At 38.0% G+C, this 23,220-nt stretch overlaps 1 protein-coding gene across 2 annotated transcripts; it reads left to right on the top strand.

Annotated features, from left to right (window-relative positions):
- Positions 1-1,515: 1,515 nt before the first annotated feature.
- On the top strand, positions 1,516-23,052 carry LOC127411246 (calpain-3-like). 2 transcript variants are annotated; one of them, XM_051646664.1, is made up of 21 exons: positions 1,516-1,950; positions 2,401-2,470; positions 2,890-3,008; positions 3,106-3,239; positions 3,735-3,903; positions 7,248-7,331; positions 7,421-7,515; positions 7,630-7,707; positions 8,964-9,124; positions 9,255-9,424; positions 9,882-9,893; positions 10,131-10,339; positions 12,229-12,265; positions 13,936-14,049; positions 14,185-14,242; positions 14,323-14,387; positions 14,937-15,005; positions 15,088-15,166; positions 15,285-15,401; positions 19,274-19,332; positions 21,723-23,052. In XM_051646664.1, the coding sequence occupies exons 1-21, from the start codon at positions 1,699-1,701 to the stop codon at positions 21,747-21,749; spliced, it is 2,178 nt and encodes a 725-aa protein (XP_051502624.1). In that variant the 5' UTR covers positions 1,516-1,698; the 3' UTR covers positions 21,750-23,052. The 2 variants fall into 2 exon arrangements, with proteins under 2 accessions (XP_051502624.1, XP_051502625.1); XM_051646665.1 differs by having other exon boundaries at positions 13,936-14,013.
- Positions 23,053-23,220: the final 168 nt, after the last annotated feature.

The raw sequence follows: 23,220 nt of genomic DNA on the forward strand, positions 1-23,220 counted from the left end.
GCTACAACAACTGTGCGTTTTATTCACTTCCACCCAAATCACATCTATATTGGCTGATTATGACTTTTTAATCACTTATTTTACACACTATTTCTCACATACTGCTATGTTATGATATCAAAACACTTTTTCTATAATGTAACATTTGAAAAGCGATACATTTTAATGCTTAAATTAAAGACTCACCTACATTTACACACTTATTTCAATGGGGTTAGCTTCCGTGGTAGCTCAGCTGATAAAGTGTTGGACTCTGGACTCGGATGATCGTGGTTCGAGTCCAGCGGAGCACTCAAGCTGACACGAGACGACAATGTCATAGAAGCCCCACAAAATGACGTGGTTGCTTCAGAAAATGTGCTTTTTATTTCACAGTTTGTTTTTGGACACTATTGGTTAGGTTTAGGTGTTGGTTTAGGGTAAGGATGTCTGTTTTGTTCACCTCACATTTGCTTTAAGAACATTATTGGTTAGAGTTAGGTTAAAGTTTTAGATTGGGAAGGTATGTTTTATTTAATATTATCTAATATTCACCTTAAAAACCTTGTCTGATTACAACACCATTTCACTCGCTTTTGGCGCCCCCACTGGACATTTCACTGGGAAACTGCAGCGAAATATTTAATAAGGCACGTGATTTCATTTTGCAAACTTTTTGCCACGGTCACGTAATGTTGATGAAACCAAGCTGGATATAAACCAGAGAGTTTAGTCACTGAATCTCCTGTTACTCTCTTAAAGGTGCAGGGAAGACTTCAGTCATGTTTAAGTTTGAGCCAAAACATCATGTACAGACTTTCACTGGCCTGGGCCTGGGAATACAGCAAGACTGGGAAATACTAATATAGCGGATTTATTTTATTTTTTAAATTGATTATTTTGTTGTTATTTTTAGATGTTTTGTTCATGCCGAGGTCACAGCTCCCACATTAAAAGCAGTTTTTAATGAATAATGGAATATAAGCTATTATCCTTTGCCACACTTAAATGAAAGTGTAAACTAATGCATTATGGCTTGAGATTTTGTTTTCAAACTAGAAAAGTTTAGATTTTTAAATAAAGAGTTCTTATTGAGAAATAATTGATGATTTTCTCATGACCTGTGTATGATAAAACAAATGAATATTCAACAGTATTCTCAATTTAGGGTCATTACTTTTGATTAAAATGATAAAATGACAGAATATAGTCAGTTTTGTTAAGTAAGTGTAAGCCTGCTATGGTTATGCTGAGAGTGCTTAATGCTGAACTCCATTGAGAACTGATTTAAAGGCTGTGAATGCCTTCTGCTGAGGCAGGCCATCTCACTGGCCTCTTTTTGCAGGGCCGCTCTCCTTTGTGTCACCCTACAATGACGGCACGAGAGCACAACTATCGCCAAATACTCATTGTTTATCAGCCAATGGGAGCAGTCCAAAGGCTGTGAAGGTTTGTGTATGTATGTGTATGTATGTATTTAGGTGTGTTTGTGTGTGTGTTTACGCATGTATTGGTAAAAAGGAGTGTGTTCACACATAGACTTTTTCCTCTTACCCTATTATCCACTCCATGACCACATGAAAGGCGTGCCATTTAGCTGGACAGCCAATCAGAGCTCAGCTGTTTGAATTTATGCCAGGGATTTTTGGCTTGCAAGACTTAAGTTGTGGTGACAAAAGCCAGTTTTTTCAATCCTTAAAAAAACACTAGCGAGACAAGATGCCCTATACGCCCTCTGGTTTCTTTTGCGACCGGTTAATCCGGGAGAGAGAGAGAAGGGATGGAGAAGGATCACTGAGCAAACCCATCCGCTTCAGCGGTCAGGACTACAACACCCTCAGGCAGGAGTATGTCCAGAAGAAGACCCTTTTTGAGGATGATACCTTCCCTGCCACTGTGGACTCCCTTGGCTACAAAGAGCTGGGCCACAAATCCAACAAAGTTAAGAACATCATCTGGAAGCGGCCCAAGGTAGGAGCGAGAGGGCCTATGGGGGTTCAACTGGGACTCAATTTATGGGCAGGATGTGGAAATGGAATGGATTTATTATGAGATTATGGATGAAACAGAACAACTAATGGAAGTTCCTTTAAAACCCTACAAATGAAGACCCTTAATTGGTCATTAAGTACATATACACATACTGATGTATTTAGAATCTATGTTAATGGCCAGACGATCATCAAGAATTGTATGAGATCTTCAGATATTAAAAAGATAAGACTGAGTGAAAATATACAGTATTGTGTAATGGATAGGAACTGACATGCCAAGAGAGGGATATTCACTCTATGTTTATCTATCTATCTATCTATCTATCTATTGCAATGGAGAAGCATCTGTCTGTACATTGATAGATATTTTTATTGCTCTTGTATCAACAATGAAACATTGAAGTCTTTGATGAAATGTGTCTTGCAGGAGATATGTGAAAACCCACAGTTCATTGTCGGAGGTGCTAGCAGGACAGATATCTGCCAGGGAGACCTGGGTAAGATTAACACTTTACAGTAAATTGCATACTTTGGTATTTACCTTTGCCTTTTGGGTCAAGACATTAGAGCGTGTTTAGTGACAGTGCAACTTTGTGGCAACCCTATATTGGCCCCTGGAATACAAGTCCAGCAGGGACCCCTCTACAGTATATTGTGTTTATTCTGTTGGAAGGGAGTCCAACTAACCATGCTTTCTTTTGTTGTGTCCAACACATGGGCGATAAAAGAGACCAAAGAAACAAAGGTTAAAATGCATAGAGTAGATTACCAACCTGGAATGTTCCCCTGGACAATCTAAAAACACTGAGGTCAGCAGTGTGGGCCCCTTTTTAGTACAAATGCCATGAATATATATTAATTTTCTGTATCTAAAGCACTCTCTGATGACATGTGCAATTTATTACTGTTCTTTTAGGTGACTGCTGGTTGCTTGCAGCTATTGCGTGCCTGACTCTAAATGAGAAGCTGCTATATCGTGTTGTTCCTCAAGAACAGAGCTTCTCTGATGGCTATGCTGGAATTTTCCATTTCCAAGTCGGTGTGATTCAGCAATGCAGCTTTTGATTTCATATGTTTATAAATCCTCAATCTTAATGACTTTCTCTAACCATTCCTCCATGTTCTGATTAAGTTCTGGCGTTATGGAGATTGGGTGGATGTTGTCGTTGATGACCGTATTCCCACATTTAACAACCAGCTGGTGTTCACCAAGTCTGCTGAGAGGAATGAATTCTGGAGCGCTCTCCTGGAAAAAGCTTATGCCAAGTATGTACAAATTCACCCAAAGACATTCATTTAAATGCTGATCTGTTATGGAATTGGTGAAGATTGTCAAAACAAAAACCAAACCAGTGTCAGCAGAATCATTTTTTTTTTCTTCTTTTTTTTCCTCAATCATCTGCAGAGATGCAGCAGTTCATATGTCTAACCCAAGACCTAGCACATCTTAAAATATTTCCCAATAACATTTTGTTGATTTAAAATATAATTACAAAAGGTCATGTATCTCAAATAATTGATATTTAGCACAAGAAAAAAAAAAAATCTTGGTTCTATTAGAGACAATGCTTTATTTCCAAGGTGACTGCACAATAACTAAAGTACAAAAAGTATTAATTAACATTATAAATAATGTTCCCATTTTTTTAATTTTTTTTTTTTTATCAAAGAGTAAGGTATACACATTCATTGCTGAGAGCCACAGAGAGTCTTTGATTTAGCCGATTATGTGTCTCAAAAAATTTGTGTATTATTGTCCAGGCTTCATGGTTCCTACGAGGCTCTTAAGGGTGGGAACACTGCTGAGGGAATGGAGGACTTTACTGGAGGGGTCACTGAATTCTATGAGATGAAGGAAGCTCCCAAAGAGCTGTATAAGATCATGATGAAAGCTCTGGAGAGAGGATCCCTCATGGGCTGCTCCATTGATGTGAGTCATGTAGAAAATGACATCACTGACTGCTTTCACACTTGTGTTTAACCCCATATAAATTTGATTCGCATGTATTATTTTAATTTTTTAAATAATAAATGTTATTATTATTATTATTATTATTATTATTATTATTTATTAACAATATTTATTGATTCCCTTCAACAAATTAAATAAACATAACAGAAAATATGGAATCAAATTATATAAAATTAGACTAAACCCTTCCCCCAGAACAGACACACAAACATGCACCCCAGTGGTCATAATTATTTAGAAACATAAAAAAACAAAAAAAAACATAAAAAGTATAATTTCAAAAAACAGTAAGAATGCACACACACACATTTAAAACTACAAATCCATCTCCACTGCCCCTCCCCAAGAACCCTCCTAAAAGGCTAAAAATCTACCCCACTTCCTATTAAACAAATCTAAGTTTCCCAGCCTTCTACATGTCACCTCCTCGAATGCCGCCACCCCACCCATCTCTGTGCACCACTCCTGAAATGAGGGCGCTCCAGCCAACTTCCATCCCTTTAGAATAATCCGTCTGCCGATCATAACTCCGGCTAGAACCCAACTTTTTATGTATCTATCCCCTATATTAATGACTGCCCCATCGCCTAAAATACGGAGTCTGGGGCAAAATGAAATGTGAGTGTCCAATACATCAAACATAAAACCCTGAACCCTCAACCAAAATTCTTGGAACTTAACACACCACCAAAAAGCATGGGTTGTATCCCCATCTTCTGATTGGCATCGCCAGCAGGTGGGTGTGTCTTTAAGATCCAGTAGAATCTATGTAAAACCTTAAATTGCATAAGGCACACCCTTGCATCTCTAGAGGTAGACTTGATGTTTTTTTAGAATCCTAGCCCACATTTCCTCCAATAATAAGTTTAAATCTTTCTCCCATAATCTCTTGAGAGAAGTTGAAGCTCCATCCCACAGACTCTGAATTAACAGGTTTTATACACTGATGCCTCATGACCTTTTCCAAAAGCAGTAATCATCCACTTCCAGAGTATTTGCCACTTTAGGGGGGTGTATGCTACTCCCAAAAATAGTACAGAACAGGTGGCACAGCTGTAAATACCTAAAGAATTGAGACCTGGGAATCCCAAAATGTTGAACCATATTTTCAAAGGATCTCAACACTCCACTCTCATATAGGTCACCGAGCGTATTAACCATCCTCACAATCCACTCTGACCAGCAGAAAGGGTACTTATTAATACATAATTTTGGGTTCAGCCATATGCTCGAGGCCACATTTAAATAAATGTCTGCATTAAACACTCTGGACACTTTTGTCTACACCGAGTGCAAATGCAAGATAGCAGGGTGTAACTTAACTTCTCTGGTTAGTTTGATAGAAAGGCTTTGCAATGGCGAAATAGGGGCAATCACTTCCTGTTCAATACAAAACCAGGGAGGGGCTCTCTCAGGTGGACGCGACCAATGAGCCAAATGTGTGAGACCGAATGCATAATAATAAAACAAAATCTTGAGTAGGCCTAGCCCACCTTTGTCAATCGGCCTATGTAACTTACTGAAATGTAATCTGGGACGTTTACCATTCCAAATGATGGACTTCACTATGCAGTGGTGGCTCAGCGGTTAAGGCTCTGGGTTACTGATCAGAAGGTCAGGGGTTCAAGCCCCAGCACCACCAAAAATGCCACTGTTGGGCCCTTGAGCAAGGCCCTTGACCCTAACTGCTCCAGGGGTGCCGTATCATGGCTGACCCTGCACTCTGACCCCAGCTTAGCTGGGATATGTGAAAAATTTCACTGTATATGTGCAAATGTGTGATAAATAAATATGATTATAAATTATTATTATGCTATCAAATTGCATTAAATATGAGAGGGGGACATCTATACGGAGAGACTGTAGCAGGTAGTTGAATTTTGGAATACAATTCATTTTAATAACATTAACCTTCCCAGTCATAGATAAATGTAATGAAGCCCATCTACCCACATTGCTCGAAAACCTTTTTATTAATGGTTCAAAATTAACTCTAACTAAATCACACAAATTTGCTGGGAATAAAATACCCAAATACTTAATGCCCTGTTTGGGCCACTGGAAGGCGCCCAGCTGAAAAGCTGTTACTGGGCAGTAGGCTGTCAGAGCCAAAGCTTCGGATTTAGACCAATTGACTCTGTATGCTGAGAACCTAGAAAAGGAATTAATAATTCTGTGGAGGCAAGGCATAGATCTAGTAGGGTCGGAGACAAATAATAAAATATCATCTGCGTAAAGCAAAAGCTTAAGCGCCATGCCTCCCACCACCACCCCTGGAAAATCATCCTCCTTTCTTATTGCGGCTGCTAATGGTTCCAGGGCAACCCTGCCGGGTGCCCCTATCCAGAGTAAAATAATCTGAAATTAATCCATTCATTTGAACCGCCACTACCGGGTGTCTATAAAGTAACTTAATCCATCCAATAAAAGTATTCCCGAACCCATACATTTTCAAAATCTCAAAAAGATAATCCCATTCTACCATATCAAATGCCTTTTCGCCGTCAAGTGAGATGGCAGCAACCGGAATCTGATTTTCATCACTGCCCATGTGACATTAATGAAAAGCCTTATGTTATCAGAAGAGTTACGGCCCTGAATAAGGTTATCTCAGAATCAAGAGAATTCCTTTACTCATTCGCCAGTTTTGGAAGTTCTAATGGTTTCACAAAGTTTCTAATATCCTCATCAGTAGACGAAGACGTGGAACTATAAAGATCAAGATAGAATTCTTTAAAAGCATTATTGATATCAATGGCTGGGGTAAATATTTCATCACCAGCAGATTTCACTGAGGGAATGGTAGAAAAAGACTCTCTCTCTTTTATATAACTAGCCAGAAGCTTCCCTGCTTTGTCCCCCGACTCAAAATATGACTGTCTTGCCCTGAATAGCCAAAACTCCACCTTCCATGACAAAATGGAATTATATCTGTATTTCAATCGGGTCAATTCCCTGAGGCCATTAGATGACATTCTGCAATTCAGCTTTGCCTCGGCTCTTTTAACATTCCCTTCCAATTCCATGAGTTCTTGTGCTTTTGGTGAATGATGCATACTGTATGATCCAACCCCTAAGAATCGCCTTAAGTACCTCCCAAGCCACACCCATAGAGGATACTGAGGACAAGTTGGTCTCCATATAGACACTGACTTCAGTCTATTTAACAAAAACCCTATACAAAAAACAAATAGGAAAATTCAGGAATTTGTCAGGGTACTGAAAAATTGGTAGCAATTGTGTTGTGTAGAAAGTCCACATCCTAGAAAGAGATTTTAAAAGCAATTTATTTGTTTTCTCAGTCCCTGGTTCCAGCCCGTTTTGAAACCCGTACTGCAACAGGTCTTGTGAAAGGACATGCCTACTCTGTGACAGCTGTAGAGGAGGTAAAGATGTTGTTTTGTTGCGTCTTTTATAGGTATTTCTTTATAGGTATAGGTTTTCCTGTTTTGAGCAACATTATTTGTGCCGACAGTGTAAACAGTCCCAGCAGAAGGAGTCTAAAGTACGTCTGGTGCGTCTGCGGAACCCCTGGGGTCAAGTGGAATGGAACGGATCTTGGAGTGATAAGTGAGTCTCTGCTTATGTCTGAATTTAGAAATAAAAAAATAAAAATTCTATAACATAACAGTAAGTTTGACTGAACTCATTCAAATTTCTTTTTTCTTTTTTTTTTTACCTCAGTTCAAAAGAATGGGAAACCATCTCTAAAGTTGAAAAAGAGAAACTCCAGCTACAGAATGCAGAAGATGGAGAATTCTGGTGAGTTATAGCAAATGTTCCTCCCATTGATGGATTCTGAGAGCAATAGACTTGAACAAGAGTTCCAATTGTTCCCCTATATTCAAACATACCGATAATTTTTTAAAATTGTTTATGCAGTGTTTAGTAGGGATGGGACGATATATTGAATTTCAACATATCACGAACCAAAAAATTATGAACCATATCGAGACTCGATATTTTGAAATTTGAAACATTGTTTACTGTCCATGTGATCATAAATGTAATGACATGTCAAACATCATAATCTCTCTATCGCTTGATTTTACCCCTACTACACTTTATTTCAACACTGTTTGCAGTTCACACAAGGTCCTTGAAGTGCTTAAAGTGCCTGAATTTAGCTCTTAGAAATTTAAATACTGGAATATCTGGAAAATCGCCTTGATTTGTTGAAAAGTGCTTGAGATTAAAACGGACCATTTCTTCTGTGTAATGTGTGTCCATCAAAGATGAGATCCCACACTCCACTCTCATTGAATACTGTGTCTTTTAATTTCCTTTCTGTTCTTTACATTCAGATAAAAAAATAAAAATAAATATTATTTTTGATCACAAATAGCATGGATGTGCTAAAAAACTAGACTTCTCTCTCGTTAATAAATGTGCCGCAAGTCTGTGAGATGCGCATTAAACTCTTAAAGTGACAGTACCATTATAGTGCTTGTCATATAAATGAACGTAAACTTAATGTTATTGCTTGTAAATTGTACACTTTATTTCAAACATTGACAGCTCATATCCTTATACAGTATATATATAATTTCAAGAAAGTATTTTAATTGATAGAAAGTAGAATTTTTATATTTTTAAAAAGTTAAAATTTGATTATAATAATCAAGACAAACAAATTATTAATATATATATATATATATATACACTTTCATATACTTTTTCAGGACAGGCTCTGTTCAGTTCTATTGCTTGTTCTGCACCTGATCAGCCTGGATGTAGTCCACTATTTTTGAAGGCTCATTTGTTTGTGATCGTTTCTTTTAGTGAAAGGTATATGAGAAACTCTATTATTTAAACTTTTAAGATTTATATTGTGTATTAAAGAACTTTATTTTGATGAGAAATTATAATGTGCATTTTGCGCAAAAAATTTTCAAAAAATAAACACAATTTTCTGACATACTTTGTCATTTAAGTGTAATCATATCGAATCGTAAACCTCATATCGTATATCAAACCGAATCATGAGATAACCATATCGTCCCATCCCTAATGTTTAGGATGTCATTTGAGGACTTCAAGAAAAATTACACCAAGATTGAGATTTGCAATCTGACCCCTGATGCTCTGGAAGATGATAAGTTACACAAGTGGACGGTGTCTGTTAATGAGGGACGCTGGGTAAGAGGCTGCTCTGCTGGAGGTTGCAGGAATTATCCAGGTGGGTACATTGTTAAAAAACAAAATTTAATTCCCACTAGTCATTAATTTCTTGTCATTTCTTTTTTTTACACTATGATGTACAAGCATTGAAAGCATATTTTCAACATCATGTGAATGGTCTACTATAGACACATTCTGGACAAACCCACAATACCGCCTGCGTCTCCTGGAGGAAGATGACGACCCAGAGGATGATGAAGTGGCCTGCACTTTTGTTGTTGCTCTGATGCAGAAAAACAGACGTAGAGAACGCAAGTTGGGTGCAAATCTCTTCACTATTGGATTTTCTATCTATGAGGTACTGAAATTTGCACATGCCACCATGTTTACTCTTTAAAGGAATAGTGCTACTACAAATTGATGCCATTGTTTACTCATCCTCATGTTATTCCAAACTTATATGACTTTTTTCATTTGAGATGAAAGCAGAACATCCTAGCTACTCCATATAACAAAATATATAGAGACCAGGGGCTATCAAGCTCTAAATAGCACAAAAAAAGCACAGTGAAAGTAGTCCATATGATTTGTATGCTAGATTCCAAGTTTACTGAGGCCATACTATAGCTTTGTGTGACAAAGAGATGGAAATGTAATTCGTTGTTTGTTGAATAAATGAATGAGGGGGAGTAAACTATGACAAGTGAACAATTTGAGGGAAATCACTCAAAAAAAAAAAAAAAACTATAAATTGTTTTCATTACCTGGTCGGTAATGGACCCAACACTCTTGTAACTCTCTCCATGTCTCTATAGGTGCCAAAGGAGGTATGAAACTGGAAAGAAGACAAATTTTTGGACCCTTACAGAGTTCTGTCTGCCCGGGGCTTATGTATATTGTCCTGTTCATGCAGTGCAGTCCCTATTGCCTTTGGTCATAGTTGTTTTATATATGTATATATATATATATATATATATATATATATATATATATATATATATACTGAATTCATACAGACTTATCAGATATCCTCTATTGTTGTTCTGTTTCTCTTTGGCTGTCAGATGCATGGAAACAAGCAGCACATGCAGAAGGAGTTCTTTATGTCTAACTCCTCTAAGGCTCGTTCCAGGGCCTATATTAACCTGCGAGAGGTGACCCAGCGTTTCCGTCTGAGTCCTGGCGAGTATGTCATCATTCCCTCCACCTACGAACCCCACCAGGAGGGCGAGTTCATCCTCCGAATCTTCTCTGAAAAGAGGAACACCTCTGAGTGAGTGGGGAAACAGGGGATGGGAGGGATGGTGTTATTTTTCTAAATATGCAGTGATGCCAGATGGTGTTACAGACTTAAAGGAATAGTTCAACCAAACATGAAAATTCTCTCATCATTTACTCACACTTACGTGTATGTGTATGACATTCTTTCATCTGCTGAACTCAAATGAAGATTTTTAGAAGAATTTCTCAGCTGTTTTGGTCCATACAATGCAAGTGAATGGGTGCAAAAATTTGTGAGCTCCAAATTTCACATAAGTCATAAGACTCCAGTGGTTACATCAATGTCTTCAGAAGCGACATGATAGGTGTGGGTGAGAAACAGATCAATATTTAAGTCCTTTTTTACTATAAATTCTCCTCCCTGCTCAGTCAATCTCCACTTTAACTTTCACATTCTTCTTCTTGTGTTTTTGGTGATTCACATTCTTCATGCATATAGCCCCCTACTGGGCAGGGAAAAAAATGTTTAGCTAAAAAGGACTTTTTCTCTTTTTCTCACCCACACCTATCATATCACCTCTGAAGATATGGATTAAAACACTGGAGTCATATGGATTGCTTTTATGATGCCTTTATGTGCTTTTTGGAGCATAACACCATTCACTTGCATTGTATGGACCTACAGAGCACAAATATTCTTCTAAAAAACATAATTTGTGTTCTGCAGAAGAAAGAAAGTCATACACATCTGGGATGGCATGAGGGTAAGTAAATGATGAGAGAATTTTCATTTTTGGGTGAACTATCCCTTTAAACATTCCTCACCACACATTCCTAATTTTAATAATGTTATGGTGTTTGCCTTATGTTATAGTTGTTTGTTAGAACTGTCACTTTAAATCATGCGTCATAGGTCAAAAACTTCTGCAACATCTGACTTGCAATCAGCTGTTACATTAGTTGATCCTCATGTCAACTTTCTATACATCCTATTTATTCTTGTACTGAAAAAAGATCTTTCAGAACAAGCTTGGGCAATTGTCAGTGGGTTATGAATGGCTCAAAAATGCCGCTTTAGATTCTTTATGGTGATATAGTAACATGGGCAAGGTTATATTACCACAGGAATAACAAGGTATTTCAGTAGTTACCTAATAGTTGTCTTTAGTGAAGGGGGTGAAACCTACAAAGGACATGTATTTTAATGACAATTTGATTTGTAGACCTGGAAGAAATCGGCCCCAGTTCGAGGCTGTAATGGAATCTTTTTTAGGACAAGCAACAGCACATATTGGGACCCTCCGGTAAACATTTCCTTTCAGTTCTGACCCAATCTGATGCAGAGTTAAACATCATCTACAAGGAAGACATGGACACACAAAGGACTGCTGATGATGCTGCCTGTTCAAGCTGGAGCTTAAAGCATGATCAACGATCGAAGAGTATTTCAATAAGGATGATGTCGTAGTATAGCTAATTTGGATGATTTCCAGTTTACTTTTCAGTTTCCATTTGGCCTAAATGTAAATTAATCACTGACCCTGTGGTAATCATTACAACCATTAATGAAACTTCACTTTTTCCGCACATTAGCGTGTATTGTACTAACAGTGTCATGATTTATTAATTAAACTGAGAATATTTTAACTTTTACCATATTTTAAGATAATCAAACTTTATGATCAATCAAAGTTACATTGTACATAAAGTAATTCACTAATTGTTTGGCATAGAAAACAGGCACATATTTCATCAGGTTATATGGCTGATATTGGTCATTTGGCCATTACTCAAAAGTGCCTGAAAAGAAAAGACAAATTAAAGATAAACTCAAATATGAAGAAAAAAACCTACTTGCAAAATGGGTGTGTGCAGAAAAGGCTCCCGCTCTTTTATTACCCATACTGTTTACAATGGTGACCAGTGTTGTTTTTTTCTCAGGGAGATAGAGAACAGGATTGAGGCTGATCATCCAGTGGTAAGTACTTGATCATAAAATTAATCTAAAATCAAGTCAAAGTCAAGTCAAATTTATTTGTATAGCACTTTTCACAACAGACGTTGTTTCAAAGCAGCTGTACAGGAAATAAAACTATAATATATGTTTAGAAATATTAATGGTTAAAATTAGTAAACTAAGTTAGTGTTGAGGGTCAATGGTTAAACAAAATTATTTTGTATGAACTTTAAGTTTTAGTGTTAAAATCCTTGAAGTCATCACAAATTAACTGGGGAAATACATGTAGATGAATTGTCCTTTGATTTTGGCCGATGAAGGCAGAAGTTGAATCTTTTGAAAGGGGGTTAGCACCGCTTTTAATCTTGGGTTTTGAAGCCCTGCTCCAGAGAGACTGATCACACTGTGAATTCATGAAATTGGTCTGTGCTTACCAAAATTTTAACCACTGCCCCCAGTGGTCAAAACTGGAAGTGTTTTTGAGGTGAAATGTCCATAGGGTGGCGCCAAAAGCAAGTTGTATTTTTAGTTGCAAATGATGTGGTGCAGTCAATAGGAGTGCATATTTTATTAACCCTACCCCCTAACCCAACCCTAAACCTAACCATCAGTGGAGTAAAAATTGTATTTTAGAGTGAAAATGCAACCACTGAATTGCGCTGATCATTGTTTATGTGAACGGGATGGTTTCCACAGGACCAGAACCTGTGGAGTTTGAAGATGAACATGGTCAACATGTTTGAACTGATGTAAAAGTCAGTAATTCAGGAGATGGGGGATGCCACTTGTCAGTAATTCAGGAGATGGGGGATGATGCTTGTCAAGAGTTCAGCAGAATGGGGTCGATTTTAGGGTACATGAACATTCGGAAGCAGTATGTCGATTTCCTCTGTGATCATATTGCTTCAGAGTAGGGTTGGTGCTAACCCTGAATTGTGGAGTCAAAGGTATACACTGTGAATTGTTAACTATGGGTAAAGTTTGAACAGTTTGATGGTAACATTTGGTAATTTTTAAATGAAAAAAAAAAAGTTAACCTTGGTTCAGAATTATTCTGGGATAACAGTTTCAAGTTTGAAAAGCCCACGTGTTTGATGTCTGAGGTCACACCAGACATGTGCTCTTATTCCAAATATTACAAGCAAATGTGAGAAATATCTGACCAATTTCAGGTATGCTCCAGCATCTACCTGACATAATCTTTTGAAATATTGTTAATAAAAAATAATGGAGCAACAATGGAGCAAAATAAAAGCATTTCTTTTAGCATATGCTGGTCCTCTCATTGGCAGTGTTTGCGAAGGCAATACACAAAAAAACATTTAGCAGTGCACTAAAAACTTTCAGAACAACGTAGTACACTCATAGGCAACTTGCCCTGGCAACTACCCAAAACACCTTATCATTATGACAAGTTTTGCATGGGCAAACACTAAATATATTATAAAGTTTAATCTTTTCAAGGTTTCAGTGTATTCCATTATTTCTCAATATTCTACTTGACCATTTTACTGTATTTTGAAGGAAAAAGCTGCCCAAAGTATGTATGAACTGTTGTGAATAAGGGCATAGAATTCACAGAGTACGTTCTTTTTTTAATTCAGAAGTTTTTAAATCCAGTAGCTTCTCATACAATAAAAACAATTAAAATAATTAATCATATGTAATTTGTAACTGCTGTGTTTGATCAGCCGGCTCCAGCTTCCACTGGCGAAGAGAGCGAGGAGGACCAGCAGTTCCTGTCCATTTTCCAGCAGATCGCGGGGGACGTGAGTACTGGGGAGCCAGTGAGCGCTGGGGGGAGTGTGAGTATGGTGGTGGGGTGGGACCGGAAAATTGACCATGCCAGTGGTAACAATGGTAACAGCAATATTATTACAGTTTGACTTATGCATCATAAACATAATAAACACCACACTTTTTATATATACATTTTACAGCAAATGGAGATCTCGGCCAGTGAGCTCAGAGATGTCTTGAACAAGGTGGTGTCTAAATGTAAGGATCTCTGCTTGATTATTTATTGGTTATGTGTTATTCTGTAAACTATGTTCAAGGAACTATTGGCTTATTCACAGACAAGGACATTCCCACTGAGGGCTTCAGTCGAGAGAACTGTAGAAGTATGATTGCCCTAATGGACGTATCCTTTGTATAAAGATTGCTTGCATTTCTAATCTTTTTTTAAGGTGATATCGACATATTTTTATATTAGCATGATGTCTGTACCCAATATGCATGATCATAAACCTAGCCCATGTGAAGGATTTATCCAAAAACATGTGGGCCATGCTCAGGAAACTGTGTGATTTGTGCCTGAAAAGTTTAGGGAAATCTGTTTTATTTATTTTACCATTTCATTTGAAACTGCTGAACTGTCAAGAAATCACACTTTCTTACACCAGGCCGAAGATACTAGGGCTGTAAACACCATAGACATTGGGTGTCTAAACCCCAACCCCCCCCCCCCCCCCCACCAATCCTAAATATGTGGTTACTGTCTTGCCATGTACCAACATGTATTTATTGTTACTTACCCTAAAGAGCTACATTAATTCAACCCATCACAGAATGATCCATTAGAATTTAGATTCCCCAAAGTTTTGAAATAACCAGGGAAGCAGTTTTAGAACTTTAATGTATAGACTGGTATATTTATCCAAACAAAGTTTTCTTAACCCTAATCAAACAGATGGATGGAACAGGCAGACTTAACCTTCAAGAGTTCAGACACTTGTGGAACAAAATCAAACAGTGGCAGGTTTGAAGTGTACTCATTCTTTCCTATATAAAAATAAAGCACCAAAGCCTGTTACACACATTTATTTAAATCTTCTCTGCAGGAAATCTTTAAGCGCTATGACTTTGATCATACTAGCACAATCAGTAGCTATGAGATGAGGAATGCCATCAACGATGCAGGTAAATTTAAATGGTCTGCAAGCATTTCTGAGTAGATCGTGTTCATCTGTACTGATGTTGAAGAATTACTGTAACTCTATTGGACTCACTGTACAGTCACGTCTTTTTTGCCGTTCAGGGTTCCGTCTGAATAACCAGCTGTATGACATCATCACCTTGCGCTATGCCAATGAAAATATGAACGTCGACTTCGACAGTTTCATCAGCTGTCTTGTGCGACTGGAGGGGATGTTCAGTAAGTTGTTGAACTACATGCAAGCAGACCTTTTTGCACTGGAAAAATAGTAGCTGATCTGGAACTACAGTAGTGACACTGCGCAAGCACAAGAACGAACTTATTTACGATTGTAGTATCTGCATTATGACGTCAAAGGAACAACATTGCCGCAGGGTGGCACTTGTTCCGAATTCAGCACATTGGGCCCAAATATGGGTGGCAAAATATTCTAAACTAACTTGCCAATTTCCGGAAAGATCATGTTGTTTGACGTGTATCTTATTTTTTCAATGGCAGATTCTTAAAGTTCTACCCCAATTCAAAATATGTGGTTACTTGCAAAGTACCACTAATTATTTATTGTTACTAACCCTACAGCTAACTGAGATAACTGAGTAACTTCTACAACCCCAATTCCAAAAAAGTTGGGACAGTATGAAAAATGCTAATAAAAACAAAAAGGAGTGATTTGTAAATTATATTCACCCTTTGCTATCTACACTACAACTTCACATTATATGATGTTTTACCTTGTGAATTTCATTGTTGTTTTGAAAGTGTACAGTAATTTCAAATCAGATGATTGCAACACACTCCAAAATAGTTGGGACAGTCGAGTGTTTTCCACTGTGAAACATCACCATTTCTTCTAATAACACTTATTAAGCATTTACGCACTGAAGACACAAGTTTAAGTTTAAAAAGTGGAATTTTCAGCTCCACAGTTGCATGGGGTTTTTGTTGCCGTATTGCGCACTGTCATAATGCACCACACATTCTCAATTGGAGATGGTCAGGACTGCAGACAGGCCAATCTAGCACCTGCACTCTCTGCTTATTAAGCAAGTGTGGTTTGAAGTTGTCCTGCTGAAAATTCTGGGATGTCCCTGGAAAAGATGGTGCTGGATGGCAGTATATGTTGCTCCAAATCTTGTACATATCTGTCTGCATTAATGATGCCCTCATAGATATGCGAGTTACCCATGCCATGGGCACTGACACACCCCTGGCCAATACAGACACTGGCTTTTGAACCTGACACTGATAACAGAATGGATGGTCCTTTTCCTCTTTGGCCCAGAGAACACAACGGCCATGTTTCTCAAAAAATATTTGAAATGTGGACTTGTCGGACCAAAAAACACAATTCCACTGTTCTACTTTCCAACTAAAATGAGACCAAGCCCAGAGAAGTCTGCAGCAGTTCTGGACAGTGTTGATGGAGGGCTTCTGCTTTGCATAGTAAAGTCTTATCCTGCAACTGTGGATGCAGCAGCAAGTGGTGTTGACTAACAAAGGTTTATTAAAGTTATCCCAAGCCCATGTTCATGATATCCATTACAGATGAATTATGTTTTTTAAGACGGTGACGTCTGAGGGATCAGTGCATTCAGGAGTGGTTTTCGTCTTGCCCTTTACACACCGAGATTTGACCAGATTCTTTTAATCTTTTAACTATATTGTGCACTGTAGAGGGTGAAATGCCTAAAAGCCATCCAATTTGGCTATGAGGAACATTGTTCCCAAAGTGATGGATTATTTGCTGAAGCATCTGTTGGCAAATTGACAAGTCTCAAATGATCCTTGCTCTTGAAGGACTAGGCTGTTTTTGGAGGCTCCTTATATACTATGACACGCTTGCCTCACCTGTTTAACATCTCCTGTTTTACATCACCTTGTTATTTCAACTCGTAAAATTTTTATTAGTCTTAAATTGCCTGTCTCAACTTTTTTGGAGCATGTTGCAATCATCTGATTTGAAATTACTGTACATTAAAAAAATAAAAAAGAACAACAATGAAATTCACAAGGTAAAACATCATATAATACGAAGTTGTAGTGCTTTCAATATAGCAAAGGGTGAATATAATTTACAAATCACTCCTTTTTGTTTTATTAGCATTTTTCTTACTGTCCCAACTTTTTTTGGAATTGGGGTTGTAGTAATATCAGTTAATTTTGTTCTCTCTTGTAATAAATCACACATTATAATTTAATATGATATATATATATATATATATATATATATATAGGTGCATCTCAATAAATTAGAATGTCGTGGAAAAGTTCAATTATTTCAGTAATTCAACTCAAATTGTGAAACTCGTGTATTAAATAAATTCAATGCACACAGACTGAAGTAGTTTAAGTCTTTGGTTCTTTTAATTGTGATGATTTTGGCTCACATTTAACAAAAACCCACCAATTCACTATCTCAACAAATTAGAATATGGTGACATGCCAATCAGCTAATCAACTCAAAACACCTGCAAAGGTTTCCTGAGCCTTCAAAATGGTCTCTCAGTTTGGTTCACGAGGCTACACAATCATGGGAAGACTGCTGATCTGACAGTTGTCCAGAAGACAATCATTGACACCCTTCACAAGGAGGGTAAGCCACAAACATTCGTTGCCAAAGAAGCTGGCTGTTCACAGAGTGCTGTATCCAAGCATGTTAACAGAAAGTTGAGTGGAAGGAAAAAGTGTGGAAGAAAAAGATGCACAACCAACCGAGAGAACCGCAGCCTTATGAGGATTGTCAAGCAAAATCGATTCAAGAATTTGGGTGAACTTCACAAGGAATGGACTGAGGCTGGGGTCAAGGCATCAAGAGCCACCACACACAGACATGTCAAGGAATTTGGCTACAGTTGTCGTATTCCTCTTGTTAAGCCACTCCTGAACCACAGACAACGTCAGAGGCGTCTTACATGGGCTAAGGAGAAGAAGAACTGGACTGTTGCCCAGTGGTCCAAAGTCCTCTTTTCAGATGAAAGCAAGTTTTGTATTTCATTTAGAAACCAAGGTCCTAGAGTCTGAAGGAAGGGTGGAGAAGCTCATAGCCCAAATTGCTTGAAGTCCAGTGTTAAGTTTCCACAGTCTGTGATGATTTGGGGTGCAATGTCATCTGCTGGTGTTGGTCCATTGTGTTTTTTGAAAACCAAAGTCACTGCACCCGTTTACCAAGAAATTTTGGAGCACTTCATGCTTCCTTCTGCTGACCAGCTTTTTAAAGATGCTGATTTCATTTTCCAGCAGGATTTGGCACCTGCCCACACTGCCAAAAGCACCAAAAGTTGGTTAAATGACCAAAAAAAAGTTGGTGTGCTTGACTGGCCAGCAAACTCACCAGACCTGAACCCCATAGAGAATCTATGGGGTATTGTCAAGAGGAAAATGAGACCAAAAAATGCAGATGAGCTGAAGGCCACTGTCAAAGAAACCTGGGCTTCCATACCACCTCAGCAGTGCCACAAACTGATCACCTCCATGCCACGCCGAATTGAGGCAGTAATTAAAGCAAAAGGAGCCCCTACCAAGTATTGAGTACATATACAGTAAATGAACATACTTTCCAGAAGGCCAACAATTCACTAAAAATGTTTTTTTTATTGGTCCTATGATGTATTCTAATTTGTTGAGATAGTGAATTGGTGGGTTTTTGTTAAATGTGAGCCAAAATCATCACAATTAAAAGAACCAAAGACTTAAACTACTTCAGTCTCTGTGCACTGAATTTATTTAATACACGAGTTTCACAATTTGAGTTGAATTACTGAAATAAATGAACTTCTGCCACGACATTCTAATTTATTGAGATGCACCTATATATATCCCATGACAATTCTTTTTCAAAACATTTTTTTTTTTTTTGCCAACCCAGTTACATTCAAAATATTTGGGGATTGAATGTTACGGGGTTGAAGAACAACTTCATGTACTGTATGTGTTCAAAACAATACATAGAGTACATTCTAAAAGGTTTAGTGGGTTCTGGTTGAAGTATTTACTATAGTAAATTTTACCAACAATTGATTTGTGGTTTCTACATTGTAATAATCATGCAACATAAGCATGCACTGTCTGAAGCTAACCTGTTCTCTTTGCAGGAGCATTCCAGGCCTTTGATCAAGTTGGAGATGGAACCATCAGACTTAATGTACTGGAGGTAAGTGGATGCCATTTCATGTACAGTGCATCCGGAAAGCATTCACAGCGCTTCACTTTTTCCACATTTTGTTATGTTACAGCCTTATTCCAAAATGGATTAAATTCATTATTTTCCTCAAAATTCTACAAACAATACCCCATGATGACAACATGAAAGAAGTTTGTTTGAAATCTTTGCAAATTTATTAAACATAAACGCAAAAAAAATCACATGTACATAAGTATTCACAGCCTTTGCCATGACACTCAAAATTGAGCTCAGGTGCATCCTGTTTCCACTGATCATCCTTGAGATGTTTCTACAACTTGATAGGAGTCCACCTGTGGTAAATTCAGTTGATTGGACATGATTTGGAAAGGCACACACCTGTCTATATAAGGTCCCACAGTTAACAGTGCATGTCAGAGCAGAAACCAAGCCATGAAGTCCAAGGAATGTCTGTAGACCTCCGAGACAGGAATGTGTTGAGGCACAGATCTGGGGAAGGGTACATAAAAATTTCTGCAGCACTGAAGGTCCCAATGAGCACAGTGGCCTTCATCATCCGTAAATGGAAGTAGTTTGGAAGCACCAGGACTCTTCCTAGAGCTGGCCGACTGGCCAAACTGAGCGATCGGGGGAGAAGGGCCTTAGTTAGGGAGGTGACGAAGAACCCGATGGTCACTCTGACAGAGCTCCAGCATTTCTTTGTGGAGAGAGGAGAACCTTCCAGAAGAACAACCATCTCTGCAGCACTCCACCACTCAGGCCTGTATGGTAGAGTGGCCAGACGGAAGCCACTCCTCAGTAAAAGGCACATGACAGCCCGCCTGGAGTTTGCCATAAGGCACCTGAAGGACTCTCAGACCATGAGAAACAAAGATTGAACTCTTTGGCCTGAATGACAAGTGTCACGTCTGGAGGAAACCAGGCACCGCTTATCACCTGGCCAATACCATCCCTACAGTGAAGCATGGTGGTGGCAGCATCATGCTGTGGGGATGTTTTTCAGCGGCAGGAACTGGGAGACTAGTCAGGATAGAGGGAAAGATGAATGCAGCAATTTACAGAAACATCCTTGATGAAAACCTGCTCCAGAGCGCTCTGGACCTCAGACTGGGGCGAAGGTTCATCTTCCAACAGGACAATGACCCTAAGCACACAGCCAAGATAACAAAGGAGTGGCTCTGGGACAACTCTGTGAATGTCCTTGAGTGGCCCAGCCAGAGCCCAGACTTGAACCCGACTGAACATCTCTGGAGAGATCTGAAAATGGCTGTGCACCGACGCTCCCCATCCAACCTGATGGAGCTTGAGAGGTCCTGCAAAGAAGAATGGGAGAAACTGCCCAAAAATAGGTGTGCCAAGCTTGTAGCATCATACTCAAAAAGACTTGAGGCTGTAATTGGTGCCAAAGGTGCTTCAACAAAGTATTGAGCAAAGGCTGTGAATACATGTACATGTTAATTTTTTTTTTTTTTTTTTTTTTTTATAAATTGCAAAGATTTCAAACAAACTTTTTTCACGTTGTCATTATGGGGTATTGTTTGTAGAATTTTGAGGAAAATAATGAATTTAATCCATTTTGGAATAAGGCTGTAATGTAACAAAATGTGTAAAAAGTGAAGCGCTGTGAATACTTTCCGGATGCACTGTACACTGAGTTCTAGGATGTGCTATTTTTAACTTGGCAATATACAGTATTTGTGCCTTGTAGTGTCATATACTAATCCTTAGCTTCCAATATCACACATTTTAATGAGGTAAATCTTGATCACCAAACATGATACTTCTGTTGGTTAAATAGATAGCTTTGCTATGGAGAAATATTGAAGACAACCTAAAGTAACAACTACTGCCCCAAGGCTGATTGAGAGGTGTCCATGGTTGGCAAACGCAATTGCTAAATGGATTGCGATTCAATTTGAATTTTGGCAGGGTTGGAATGTGATGCTAGTGAAACAAAATCACAAATGGAGACATTGCCATTCATTTTTCCAATATGACAGTGTTGTCACTTGTAAAACACTGGAAATTTAATTGCAAATAAATTTTGCGCTTGAATTTTGGGAGACATTGTGCATTCACAATAAGAAAATGCTAACACGAATACACGATTTGCTATATATTTATCATAAGTACTATTAATTTCTTTAGGTGTAAAACTTTTTTGAGTGGAAAAAATACATAGTGCACTTTTAATTAAGTCTTCATACTCTTTGTAATCTAGGTAATGACAGTGTCTTCATTTCATGTGCTTGTGAACTTATTACTTTCCTGGCCACCATGTAGTCACTGCACCTCTCTCGTATTGTTCACTTTCTGATACATCTTTATCACAAGGTAGTTGGATTACAAAGTTGTATTCAGAATGTTAAACAGCTAATTCAATTTCTCCAAATGAATAGTGGCTCCAGCTAACCATGTATGCATAGACCAGCTTCGGATCCAGGAGAAACTGACCTCTGCAAGGACCAGAACTACCAGCTCTTACCTCAACACTCAATGTGCCAGACTACTGTTATCTCTTTCTCTGTACCTCAGCCCACATTCACCACTAGCTCTACACAACACAACTATCTCAAACCTTAAACATGATTACTCCATTTAAAATTTGTTGGGGGTTGCAAGATGGGTGAAACCAACGCGGTTGATTGCAAGACCAACATCACTTTTTAAAGTCAGGTTGTGGAGGAAAAATATTCAGGGGTGTTGTACACAAGGGAACATGATTTTCAGCATGCTTTCCAGTATCCTGTCTTAATTTGTTCCTCATATTCTACCATTCCTTTTAAAATGGACATTCAATCCCAAAGTTTTTGTGAACCTAATACTCCTGTATATTAGGAATATATGTCTTGGGTAGCACTGATCCATTCATTTACCTTTATCTACTATCCAGTTCTCAGTTTTGCCTAAGATTAGGTTGGTAATCCTGACGGTCCACCTAGCATTGGCTTAGTTTAGCATTTCCTCTTCATCTTTCCTTCTTGCTCGGTGGCATCTGTTCAGGCATAAAACACATGGAATCTCTTTTTGCAGAAAAAAATACAGTGCGTCAGAGACAACTTTTCTGAATCACTTTCCTTGAAAAATATTTTCTTTGCATCTTTTCTCAGACAAGATCTATTTGCATCCCAACTTCCCATTTTGATTTAGTAATAACCAAATCCATAAAAACCCAAGAACACAAGTGGACCCTGTAGATGGTTCTGTCACATTAGCAAATTGTTTTCAAGCTGTTCAGCTGTCTCAGTATAAACTCCTCATTCTTGTTTCAAATCCTGGATGTTTCTATAGACATGTTACAATTTTGTTTTGAAGTTAACATGATAGGAAATGCGAAACAAGAAGAGCCAAGTGAGGAAGGAGAATCATCATTTACCACTGGAGGAGAATGATCAGGAAATCAGCACAGAACTAATGACTGCCAGATGGATTACAGTGTTCAGGGTCTTCATATACTGTGGGGCTTAGACATGGGTTGAACTTGGCCCTTTGTTGTGCTTGCCCCATTTAATCTTTTGTTTAAATGAGTGTACTGACTTCCGTTTAACCAAATAAATAATTATGTAGTTATTGGTTGAAGTGCTTTCCATTAAAAAAAAAAAAAGTTTGAGGTTTTTTGTTTTGTTTTTGGCAAAGGGTCAGTGAAAAGAGGTGCTTAAGCCTCAGAAAATGCTGTCTGTCTACTTTAGGATGTCAAATGAAATATGAGCAATTTCCTATTAATTTAATATGGGGTTTGCAATTTTTGCAATATTGTTACCTAAATCTGAGTCTTAATACATTTTAATATTATGTTGTTTTCTATATATATATATATATATATATATATATATATATATATATATATATATATATATAAAGAGAATAACAAAGGAAATTACAGAATGGATAACAAAG

This window comes from Myxocyprinus asiaticus, chromosome 20 (assembly GCF_019703515.2).
Source record: "Myxocyprinus asiaticus isolate MX2 ecotype Aquarium Trade chromosome 20, UBuf_Myxa_2, whole genome shotgun sequence".
In the NCBI taxonomy this organism is placed as follows: domain Eukaryota; kingdom Metazoa; phylum Chordata; class Actinopteri; order Cypriniformes; family Catostomidae; genus Myxocyprinus; species Myxocyprinus asiaticus.